This window comes from Hippocampus zosterae, chromosome 13 (assembly GCF_025434085.1).
Source record: "Hippocampus zosterae strain Florida chromosome 13, ASM2543408v3, whole genome shotgun sequence".
In the NCBI taxonomy this organism is placed as follows: Eukaryota; Metazoa; Chordata; class Actinopteri; order Syngnathiformes; family Syngnathidae; genus Hippocampus; species Hippocampus zosterae.
The window spans coordinates 19,116,203-19,129,179 of record NC_067463.1 but is presented as its reverse complement, the minus strand read 5'-3'; the positions used below and the strand labels follow the sequence as shown (position 1 = coordinate 19,129,179).

General features: G+C 43.7%; 1 protein-coding gene across 2 annotated transcripts; it reads right to left on the bottom strand.

The window, feature by feature from the left end:
• Positions 1-1,484: 1,484 nt before the first annotated feature.
• Positions 1,485-11,559, bottom strand: trim25 (tripartite motif containing 25). Of its 2 annotated transcripts, none has more exons than XM_052083281.1 (8): positions 10,869-11,559; positions 9,469-9,564; positions 7,949-8,182; positions 6,176-6,344; positions 4,890-4,982; positions 4,654-4,806; positions 4,502-4,558; positions 1,485-2,639 (listed from the first exon to the last, which is right to left on the bottom strand). In XM_052083281.1, exons 1-8 carry the CDS (start codon positions 11,469-11,471, stop codon positions 2,101-2,103), a joined length of 1,944 nt encoding a protein of 647 aa, XP_051939241.1. In that variant the 5' UTR covers positions 11,472-11,559; the 3' UTR covers positions 1,485-2,100. The 2 variants fall into 2 exon arrangements, with proteins under 2 accessions (XP_051939241.1, XP_051939242.1); XM_052083282.1 differs by having other exon boundaries at positions 4,902-4,982.
• Positions 11,560-12,977: the final 1,418 nt, after the last annotated feature.

Genomic DNA, 12,977 nt, shown 5'->3' with positions numbered 1-12,977 from the left:
GGCTATGGATACCGCCTCAGAAATGGAGCTACGATCAGTCACCTCCTCTACATGGACGACATAAAGCCGTATGCTAAGAGCGAAAAGGACATAGACTCCCTGATCCACACAACCAGAATCTATAGCAGGATGTCATTCGGGCTTGAGAAATGTAGTCGGATGGTGACTAAGAGAGGAAAGGTAGTCCGCACTGAAGGGGTCTCACTCCCTGAAGGAACAATAGCAGACATTGAGGACAGCTACAAGTACTTTGGTATACTACAAACCAATGGCAACCTCGAACTGGCAACAAGGAAAGGCTACAGCCAAATACCTCTAGCGAGTGAGGCAAGTCCTAAGAAGCCAGCTCAATGGCAAGAATAAGACCCGGGCAATAAACAGCTATGCCCTGCCAGTGATCAGATACCCTGCAGGAATAATACGGTGGCCAAAGGAAGAGATTCAGACCACGGACGTTAAGACCCGAAAGCTCCTAACCATGCATGGAGGGTTCCATCCCAAATCCAGCACCCTGAGACTGTAGGCAAGCCGAAAGGAAGGAGGCCGGGGACTAGTGAGTGTGAGAGCCACTATCCAGGATGAAACATCCAAGCTCCATGAATACATCGAGGAGAAGGCTCCAACGGATGACGTACTCAGGGAATGTCTCAGACAATGGGGAACAGAAGATGAGGCGCTGGAAGAGGGACCATCCCTACACGGGATGTACCACCGGACCATAATTGAAGTAGCTGATCTCATGAAGTCCTATCAGTGGCTAGAGAGGGCTGGCCTAAAGGCCAGCACAGAGGCACTCATCCTGGCTGCTCAGGAAAGCCGTTGTAGTGGATGTAGCGGTCCCAAGTGATGGAAACATCAGCAAGAAGGAACATGAGAAACTGGAGAAATACCAAGGGCTCAGAGAGGATCTGGAGAGATCCTGGAAGGTCAAGGACTGCGCAGAACCCTCAAGCTTCCTGGCCTCTGGTAGAGGACCCGAGCTGAATGGGCGACGGACACCAACTGATGGGTGAGACGAGGATTTTTTATATATACTGTATAACTGTATTTTAAAAGTGAATGCAACAAAATGTCAGTATAAGACAGAGGCTTAATATACTGACATTTCAAAGACTATATTATTTTAAATAATTTTGTGATAATACCGTTAATATGAATGGTTTTCCGTTCCTCACAATTGCTAAAGATCCAGCAAAGCCAGCGGAATTATAGTCGGTTTGCCCGGTCCGTACGCAGAGTTGCTGCAGACTAGCTTGCCCCCTGCTCAGTAGCTTGTACGCTTCCTTTCTGGAGTATCCCGCAGGGTATTTTGATGCGAACGTAGCATGGGCGCGTGTCAAAGTGCCACTTCACATGCACCGTTTCATCGGTGGCATTTTGTCATTGCAAATGAGACACACCACAGAACCTATTCTCTCCACAAAGGCGAATCCTTCGGTCCATTCGTTTTTTTTCTTAAGGATTAACTTTGAGCGAGTGGGCTGATTCAAAAGGGGGCGTTTACCTGTTACCCAGCAACGGCCAACGTAGGCCAGTATCATCCAATTAAAATTGCTCCTGCGGCCAACTGCAGCCCTGAACAGGACATGAGCAGTGAAAAATCGATGGATGGATTAAACAAGCGAGAATATTTTGTTTTATCTGCGAGCCAGATGCATTCATCAAAAGAGCCACACCTGGCTCGCGGGCCATCGGTTCCCGACCCCTGGGCCAGTCCAACGTTGACATACGTGCCGGTTATCTAGGGACTGTTTAATGAATATGGAGGCCAACTATATTCCTTGGAAAATCATTTGCAAAATGAATATACATAAAAAATAATAAAAAGATCAAACTCACTATAGACAGAATATTCACTTTTTACTGCTGCAGATGGCACATGATTGTGAACAGCACACCTTTAAGAATCACATGTCAAAATTATACAAGCACCAAAAGAGGAACAACGGTTTTCTTTGGTCATTCAACCACAAATGCGGCAGCTTCAATGAAATGGTTATAAATCATTCCTTTGGCACACTATTGAGTTTTTATACCGCAACTTCTATGGTGTGTGAGACCATTAACCATATTTGACTGAAGCAAATGTCAACACGTTCCTCAAGCCTGCGGTTGGCAAAGTGTGATCGATGACTCGGAGGAGAAAAGCCAAAAAGCTGGATACACCGCCTCAGTGAACGGAAACACAAATGAGTAAAATGGATAGGCTCTATCTGCCACCTTGTAGAACGTAGCAGAGCCTGAATCACAATCCAACAACACACCAACACGCTTCGGCTGGAGATTCGGGACTTCAATCTCGCTGCTGTCGTGCCAAGCCGACAGCTTGACGTTAAACCACTCCACGCACCAAGACTTGGCGTTGCGGCCAAGTCGACTGGTCGGACCTTTGCGGTCAATGCTACCGTAAGCCAAACCAATGCCGACGAAGTTGTTTTGATTGAGCCGAACTTCCCAGTAGTGGCAGCCGCGAGTGAAACCCTGAGAGGTGAGCACCTGAGTGCAGACAGAGAAGCGTTGGGGGCAGTCGAGGTGCTCCGCGGGATTAGGTTGGTCTGACACAGATGCCCTTGTGAAGTGCTCTGTTAGTACGATGCGTTTGTGTGCCGTCTTTGGATCAAAACTGAGCGCAGCGCCATCTATTAGCACAGAAAAAAAGAAAGATCATGTTATTAAAATGACCTTATTCTTCGCCCGCATATCGAATCAAGTGAGCCGCAGGTGTCAAACTCAAGGTCCGGGATGCTAGATCCGCCTTGCCACATCATTATTTGTGGCCATTTTTTCAAACCCATGCCTTTTAAAAACAAATGTAATACATAATATTTGAACACGCCGTTTTTACTGGCCTCTGATTTCAAAACAAGTTCGGCATTAATTTCTTGTGTGTGTGTGTCTTATAAGGTGATTGTACATTTATTTGGGTTCACGGTAATAACGGCCCTCTCAAGGAAGCCATAAACAAGGTGTGGCCCATGACAAATATGTGTTTGACACCAAAGGGGCGGGCAGACCTGGATGCATATCAACAAAGCAGAGCGAGTGAGTCCCCATTTTACTCGAACACTATTCATCCGTTATCAGAACAGCCGGTCCTCACGAGGGGTAATTACGGGTGTGCTGGAGCCTTACGCAGCTGTCTTTGGGCAGTTCGAGGTGCTGCACCCTGAACTGGTAAATTGTTGAAAACAATGACATCTCCGCGGCCCGGTAGTCCAGTGGTTAGCACGTCGGCTTCACAGTGCAGAGGTACCGGGTTCGATTCCAGCTCCGGCCTCCCTGTGTGGAGTTTGCATGTTCTCCCCGGGCCTGCGTGGGTTTTCTCCGGGTGCTCCGGTTTCCTCCCACATTCCAAAAATATGCATGGCAGGCTGATTGAACACTCTAAATTGTCCCTAGGTGTAAGTGTGAGTGCGAATGGTTGTTCGTCTCTGTGTGCCCTGCGATTGGCTGGCAACCGATTCAGGGTGTCCCCCGCCTACTGCCCGGAGACGGCTGGGATAGGCTCCAGCACCCCCCGCGACCCTAGTGAGGATCAAGCGGCTCGGAAGATGAATGAATGAATGAATGACATCTCCTTGAGACCTTCTTAATACTTTGCATGACTCCACACTTTTGATTTATCTGATGTGATTTGGTTCTCAAAAGACTCCAAACGGGCTCAACAGTTAGCTGTACAGTGGTGCCTCTACTTACGAAATGAATTGGTTCTGGAAGAAAATTCTGAACTTGAATTTTGTAAGTAGACACGCGTTTTCCATGTAAATGCCCTAAATCGTTCCAAGCCCCACCCCCCACCCCCCAAATTTCAGACATAAATGTTTTATCAAGCATAAAAATGCATCAACATACACTATGAAACAAAAACATACGTTTTGGAAAGAACTGATCCAAGGACGTTTGCCTTTGTCAGCTTTTAACAATCCTTCGAAAATGTCCGAGGCAGACATTAGCATAGTGAGCGATCACCAGACCGTTGAACACTTCTTCTGGGTGATTCACATTGACGTAAAACTATCGGAACACCTCGTGGAATGACCAGGACTCCGCATCGACACATATCTATCTATCTGCACACATAGAAAAGTACGGTAGAGGTCCTTCTTAGCCAACGGGATGCCAGGATGATGCTCGGTAATAGCCAATGGCAGAGTGGCTCTAAATATGTTGCGTTCAGGAAAATCGGAGTTGCGATTGGCAGCCCATACTGTATTTTTACCTTTTGTATCTTGAAATGTATTTTGTAACAAGAGGCAATATTTTCCTATTGAGGCGTTTCGTAACTTGAAAATTTCGTAAGAGACGTTCGTAAGTAGAGGTACCAATTTTTGTGAACGACTTTTTTTTCTGAGGAAAGTAGAGGAGTTGTCTATTTGCGGACCACGCGCAAATGTACAGAGACTGATTGACACATGTTGAGGCCATTATTTTCGGAAACAAAATAACAATAGGAACATGAATAGGGAAAATAAGATGATGACATAAATTCTCAAAGACGTACATGCCAGAAGATTGTGTCTATTTTCAGCAGCAAGGTTGGCAGGACGGTCCATCATTTCTAAAGCAAAAATGAAGCAAATACGCAAATGCTTAAATGAATATCACATCTATTTACAGGATTTTACATGATGTATTCATGCAGACAAGTTCAACCTATTTTTTCTTTGGGTTCAGAAGACATCTGAGTCAGCTGAGGTCTGTGTCTTGGTTTCCCATCAGATCCCAGCAGGTTTTCCATAGAATGAGACCTACTTTTCATAGGTTTGTTGCCGTCTTCCTGGAGCGGACTGCGCTTGGTGTGTGTTACTAGAGAAAACATATTTTGACAGAATTAGATCATCTGACTTTTGCGTTAATGAAGACAATAGAGTATTGTAATATTTTCTCACTCTGTGACTCACTCATCTTGTCAGCTTTGACGTTCACTGCCTTGGCCGCTGGGGAAGGGTTGTTGATTGGATGTCCTGTCTGGGTTTTCTTCTCTACAAAAAGACAAACAGTACATTCATTCATTCATTCATCTTCCGGACCGCTTGATCCTCACTAGGGTCGCGGGGGGCGCTGGAGCCTAACCCAGCTGTCTTCGGGTAGCAGGCGGGGGACACCCTGAATTGGTTGCCTGCCAATCACAGGGCACACAGAGACGAACAACCATCCACACTCACACTCACACCTAGGGACAATTTAGAGTGTTCAATCAGCCTGCCACGCATGTTTTTGGAATGTGGGAGGAAACCGGAGCACCCGGAGAAAACCCACGCAGGCCATGGGAGAACATGCAAACTCCACACAGGGAGGCCGGAGCTGGAATCGAACCCGGTACCTCTGCACTGTGAAGCCGACGTGCTAACCACTGGACTACCGGGCCGCCCACAAACAGTACAGTATTTCTGAAATATTTTGTTCTTGAACGTTCCAAATACTGTATTTTACACACTATAAGGCGCATCTAAAAGCATTCAATTTCCTCAAAAGCCGACCGTGCGCCTTGTCTAAGGATATTTGGCCCCTTGTGGATGTGAGCCCACGAGGTTTGTATGCCTTTTTGTATTTTAGATGTTCTGTAAAGCGCTTTGTTAGAGCTGCAGCGGGCGTGAAGGCTTTATATAAATAAAGCTGTATTGTCTTGTATGGTATTGTATTCCGATTAGCATAGCTCCATCTAGTGGATGCATAACACAATCGCAGCTACAATTGTAGCTCTATGCCTAATAATGCAGTGTACCGTATATATGAAAACAGTTTTAAAATCGGTGTATCATTGAAAGTGCGCCTTATACTCCGGAGCGTCTTGTAGTGCAGAAAATGCGATAACTGTCAGTGTTGGCACAACACCTTCAGGCTTGTCCTACAAATGGGGAAAAAAAAATTGTCAAAAGCCTACAAGAACAACGTTATTTGCAATTAATCACGGTGGTGGGCGTGTACTGACTCCCATGAGTTTGAATGTGATTGACTTTCAAACACAGCCCCATCCCAGTTACGTAGTGGGTGCACACAACCATATTAATCGAAAATACATTTTTTAATTGAGCTGTCCAGGTTAAAGGTCACATTATGGGTGGAAAAAGGTTTGAGATAATCTTTCTTGGTCTCATTTTTCTATACCACTAACATCTGGCATTAAAATGGATTTTTCTATCCACTGTACATATGCTGCTACTGAAATTGTTACCTGTTTTAGTTAATGGTGGTCTGGCACCAAGAGGTTGATTCAGGATGTAACGCATCTGTTTCTTCAAATTAACAGCAAATTCCTCGTTTGCTGTCACCTTTTTGGAGTTAAAGTTAATCCGAGGGGCGTATGGATCAAACGCCGCAGCTTTGGGCAGGTTCAGTGAAGCCTGTGGGGAGGGAAGCGCAACTGTCAAATGGATGCTGCTGATGCAACAACTGATATAGAATTGGATACAAAAGTGGTGGCTGTTATTTTTTTTTTTAAAGTATGAAATCCAGAGAGCACACACCCAGTGCATTTACATGCACACACTTTGTTACAGATAATATCCGCAGTTCTATGGTGGGGATCATATTTACTGGAGGACATACTCATTTTAAATAACATTTGCAATGAAATGTATGAACTGTCAAAAACATCCGGACTGACGGTTTGGGGGAGCGGTTGGGCTAGCCCTACGCCCGAAGTTTGTAAGTGTAAATATTTCATTATATTCCATTACAAATCACCCGCAGTGTGGTTATGATTGTTTATCACCATGTTACCAATATAAGATGCTGAACTTGTCACTGGAAATTTTAAAAATCCAAATAAATATGTTTTACATGAACGTTATGTATTAGTCGGATAAAAAATGACAAATGCGTGAATGAGTGTGTGTGATAGGAAGTGGGAGATTAAAGCTAACTGCAAAGATTCTAGTTATAACAATAGCTGCTCATGTGAAAAGGGTTTAGAAACATTTTGAAGCTTCCAAATCGATCCATAAGGGGTGCAACGGGTCACAAAATACACGGGTCGGGTTGTATCTCAGTTTTGTGCTCACTTTTGTGTCTGTTCCAAAGCTGGAACCAAAGGAGGCACGATTGTTCCATCATGTTGCTTGCCAAAACACAGTTAAAAAAGAAGAAGAAGAACAAGAAGTCATTGCTGGAATATTAGCTGTTTCTCAATGTGAAGAATACAGATTATAGTCTTGCTAAGAACGGTGTCTGAGAAGGTGAGTCTCTGTAAATTGAGACAGCGGTGAACTTGTTAACTTCTGACATAATTCCATACTAGCAGCACGAAATGTATCTTGGGATATTTTCCTACACGTATATAGCCGATGCATTCTTGGTTTTGGCTAGTTGACAAAAACAACATCCTGGTCTTCCGTGTGTTCTTTGTTCATTCGTACTTGCAATTGGAACAGCACTTGGGGCGCGACTGATGACGTTTCACAAGTTCACCGGGACGCACTGTAAGAACGTCAATTGAGAAATGACTATTGTCCACTAGCTGTTGTTTACCCCTGTCGGTTTTTTTTCTCTGCCAGGTTCCGTGTTGTACACTTTTGTCTTTCCTGCAAGTATTTCCAGTTTTTCTACTCTATTTGTAGCTTCACTTGTATACTGTAGTGCATTTTCCCCTATTGTTTAGTACCTGTTTTGTTTTTTTTATCTAAAACCTGTTGGGTTCACAATTTTTCCATTTTGTGTTTCGAGTCTTAGAATTTCTGTTGTGTAATGTTGAGTTGCTTTCTGTTTGTTTTCAATGTGTATTATTTTATTCGTGTTGGTTCCTGCAGGGCAGAGTTTTTGCATCTTTTTTTTGCTGTACACAAAATCCAAGTAAGTTAGTGTTTCTCCTGACCAAATGAAGAATCTGGACCTAATTTCTGAGTCAAAATTCCATGATTGCAAGGTATCAAGTGCGACACAAGATGTCGAGGATCATCAGTGTGCTGAAGGAGAGAACATAAAAAAAAAAACATTGTCGTTATCTTACCTGAAGAAAGGCCATTGTTTGTGACTGACAAAGTAGACTGTGGATATCCACTTTAGCCTTATTCAAGCTTTTAATATTCTCAGAAAACATTTTCATGAGAACCGTGATCTTGGTCTGAGACGACTCGAGTTCTTCGTCCACCGCGGTCATAGCGGCGCACTCTTCAGCGGCCAGCATGTTTCGAATCTGTTCGTACACACGAGCCATTTTCGACTTCTTGGTGGCGGCGCTGCTCTAGAATGTGAACACAAAATGATCAACACCCAATATTATGTATGTCACCGCTTCTTTACAAATGTCTTTTTTTAGTGAGTTTAATTCCTGACAGCTGAACAAACACTAGCTAGGGCGTGTTGTCACAGAGCTAAGGGACTCGTTTTGTGTTCTACTGCTTCAATGAATCAGAAAACCTTTGGCAACCAAATTTGTCATGACAAAGAACAACAAAAGGTTGCTGATAAGTTATTTTCTCTAAGCTATGTATATGATCCCAGACCTGTAAAAAAATAAAAGTCAATGAGAATGTTTAAAAGAAAGGTGTCATGATTCGGTTTAGGGACCAACAGGTGGCACTGTAGGGCTCCCCTGGCAGCTGCACACCTGTTGGTCATTTGGTAATTAGTTGTATAAAAGGACTCAAGCCCGAACACTCGGTGTCGGGTCATTGTTGCTACTCGCTACTGTCATGTGTGTTGCTGTTTGCGCTTGTTTTCTGTCATGTTTAGTTCATTGTTATGTTTTAGCTATAGTCATGGTTTTTGTTTGATACTTTGGACTTTGTGTGTTTTGGATTTAGTTTTCTTTGTTTTTGTCACATCCCGTGGTTGCCAGCAGAGGGCGGGCTTTCTGCCCGCCGTTTACACACCTGTCACCCATTAGGGAGTTATTGCTCAGCCTTTATTTGGACGCTCTGGCACATCCGTGCCGCAAAGAGACAGACCAAGATTTTGGACGCTTTATTTGGACGCTCTGGCAGTCTACTCACTGCCGGAGAATTCCACGCCGTGCCAAAATTTTAAATTTTTAAATACAATTCTTCAAATACACCCCGCTCCTCCCTCCTGCCTGCTTTTTGGGGTCCACCACCACCTCGCAACGTGACAAAAGGGAGACATTTTTACAGTACACAACCAAAAAGAGGAGGAAAAACACATTTTTAACAACTAACCTGAACTAATTTCATGAGTCTTTAAAGAAAAAAATTCAGTAATGACTCTCTTCAAAAAACAGTCATACCTCGGTTTTCAACCGTAATCCGTTCCAGAAGGCTGCTCGAAAAGCGATTTGTTCGAAATCCGAAACTATTTTATGAGCCCATGATTAGGGGCGAGTACGTTATGCAGAAATAACATAAAAACAGTCAGATTTGCGTAAATCACAATAAACACGTCTGCTCACAATGAACGCTACACGAGGAAAGCGTCACTTCCTCGTGTAAGAAAACCGAGAGGAGTCAAGTGGCGGATTCGGGTCACACAGGAGTGAACCTGCCCCGATATGCAATAAAAGTGTGTGATTACCTTCAGGGAAAGCTGCATGTCTGTTATTTGAGAAATGACAGTCTCATTCTGTTTAATCTTCATGTTCACCAAATCCAATTTCTCACTGAAGTTGGACTGCAAAGACAATAAAAGCAACGCGATTGATCAATCCCGTTTCATGGGCTTGCACTAACAATCATTACATTTCATTTGACTTTTGACTGTCACAGGTGTGTCTCAGTGTGAATTTGGACAAAGTGTAATCATGATGTGGACAATTTTCATGTGAATTGCACAAATTAGATCTGATTTGATCAGGATGGATTTTTAGTAATGATTTTTTTTTGGGGGGGGGCACAGAAGTTGAATTAAAAACTTTGACATTTAACATAAAACAAAAACACAATATTTAACAAAAGAAAAACAACGCCCATAGTTCTTTGGACCACAAACTATTCATCCATTAATTTTTCATACCGATTATCCTTATTCGGGTCACGGATGACATGGAGCCCATTACAGCTGACAACAATTGTCCCCAACCACCACCGGGCCGCAGACCGGTACTGGGCCGCGGCACATTTGGTACCGTGCCGCAAAGAGACAGACCAAGATCTTTTTATTGAAGGATCAGAACTTAAAACATTTTTGTGTTGACATGAAAGGCATATTTATAATTCCTGATTGGTCATTTTCTTCATACTTTACCATGTTATTTTATTTTATTTTACATTTGCTGTACTACTGAATAAAACTGTTTGAAAGGAATAAAAAAAATGTAACAAAATTTAATTTAATAATTTAATTTAAATACATTTAATTACTCTATAATTATCTTTGTTTTCAATACCATTGTTTTAAAACTGGCAATTTAAAAGCAATGAAAAAAAAAGGTTGCCAGTACATGGTAGGCTGATTGAACACTCCAAATTGTCCCGAGGTGTGAGTGTGAGCGCAAATGGTTTTTCGTCTCTGTGTGCCCTGCGATTGGCTGGCAACCGGTTCAGGGTGCCCCCCGCCTACCTCCCGAAGACAGCTGGCATAGGCTCCAGCACGCCCCGGGACTCTTGTGAGTATAAGCGGATCGAGAAATGGATAGATGGATATTGCAATCACGTGCAGCAATCTTGTGGGAGGGAGCCGGAGTACCCGGAGAAAACCCACGCCGGCGCGTTGACAACATGCAAACTCCACACTTGAAGGCCGGAGCCGGAATCAAACCCTTCACCTCTGCAATGTGAGGCGAACGTGCTAACCAACTGGCCACCATGCCGGCTGTTTTTTTTAAAGAGATATTAAACAAATATGAAGGTAGTTAGTTTGTATCGTATTTTCTGACCTTGATATAAATTCACATGAATAACTCGGCCTACTTTGGTGTTTGCTTTGCTCTCAACCTTCTGAAATTTTCTCCATTATTGTACATTTTAGTTACAGACCTTTTGCTTTTCCCTCTGCTTCTCGGGTTGGATGAAGTTGCAGGTTTTGTGCACTTGCTGGAGGCAGAGGGTGCATATGAGGCGGTCGTGTTGGGTACAGAAGAGCTCCGTGAGCTTTTGGTGGTCGGGGCAGATGCGCTCCAATAGGTCGTCGACGGGTTCGGTCAGTTGGTGCACGCGGAAAACCGGGCTGTCGCGGTGCGGTCGCAGGTGCTCGGCGCAATAGGAGGCCATGCAAGTGAGGCACGTCTTGACCGCCTCCGCCTTCATACACGTATCACAGCGTGTGGCGGCGGCACCCCCCCGGCCCGCTTCGCTTTTCGCCCTTTCGGCCACGGACACATCAGTCGTAGAGCGTAGTTTAAAAGTGTCGACCACGGCGCCGAGGACGGTGTTTTTCTTCAGTTCCGGCTTGATCGAGTAGTGGGTACGACACTGTGGACAGCTGTAGGTTTCCTTCCAAGTGGAGAGGAGGCACTGCTGGCAGAAGTTGTGGCCGCAAGGGGTGGTCACTGGACAGTCAAAAGTGCTCAGGCAAATACTGCAGGTCAGCTCATCACCCAAACTGAGTAGAGATAATCCACCGCCGTCTACGTCCGCCATCGTGACGCTTCAATGTGAGCTGAAGAGAAGAGCGAAACTCAACTTTTCTTTTCCACGAAACGAAAGGAGAGCTGCGCCTTTTGTCACGTGACTGTCTGTGTGGGGAGGTGAAACTCAAACGGGCAAAAAGCGGTTCACGTCGTCACGTAACTCATGATTAATCCGAGCTTTCTTTCTCGGAGATCAATGAATTTTTGTTTTTACTGATGTCTCTGCCTCTGTGCAAAAGTCTCACGGAAGACTCTCCGTATGGGTTCTCTACACGGCTGACATGACCACACAATTTTGACACAGCATAAATGAAAAACAAGGGAACAAATTACATGCATCTTTTTTTTTTGTTATTACAACTCAGTCATTTTTGCATAATTCCACAAGATTACTTTCATTAGAAAAACTCTTCCTTTAATACAAAAATGATTTGTTTTATACTCTACAAGCTTATTTGGGTTGAACCAACTTAATTTGAATTACACAAATGTAATTGTAGTACCTTTATTCTTTTGCAGTTATTCTACTCAAAAATGCCCATATACATTTTTAGCTTCTTTTTTTTTTTTGGAGGACAGTACTGGTTAAATGGGGCGGGGGTGTGGGTGGGGGTGTTCACTTGTATTGCGCTTTTCCACCTATTGTCATGATTCTGTTTGGGACCAACAGGTGGCACTGTAGGGCTCCCCCGGCAGCTGCACACCTGTTGGTCATTATGTAATTAGTGCTTTAAAAGGACTCCCAGCCCGAACGCTGTTGGATTGATTATTTTTAGTCATCATACATTCGCTTCTGCCTGACATGATAAATTGATTATGCCTACAATGAAGAACGCTTCTGATTTTAATAGAGATACATTCTTTATTATGAACTCACATTTTATCCATTGTATACTCACTTTTATAATCAAGAATGCTTGGTACGCTGTGTGGAAGTTTAGGGACGCAACCACCTTTCCGAGGACGTGTTTGGGAAGAGATAAGTGTTAAGACTAAACAGTGAGCAAGGGTGAACAGTGAATGGAGACATCAACACCAGCTGCAATGTGATGTTTATGTGACAATTTCACACATGTACGTAATATGCACGCACATACACACACATAGTCAAACAAGTTCAGTGTGTGTTCAACAGGCCCCACCCTTTAGTTGGACACACCTATGTAGTGGCTTTCCCAATAAATGAGGAGGTAAAGGAGGAGATCGTTAGGGTTACGTGCTGAGAACTGAAACCAAATGCTTCTCCTCGTTCCCTCCTGGTACCAGAATCGAGTCTCCTGTCTCCTCCTTTTGTTTATTCCTGAGTGTCAAATTGGACAAACCTGACAGTCGGGTCATTGTTGCTTCTTGCTACTGTCGTGTTTTTTTGTTTGCTGCCTGTTCCTTTGCTGCTGTCATGTTTTTTTCTGGTAGTGTTTTGGTTATTGATAGTTTTTGTTTAAGTCATGGTTTTTGTTTGTTACTTTGGACTTTGTTTAGGATTGAGTTTTCTGTGTTTTAACAATACACTTCTTCA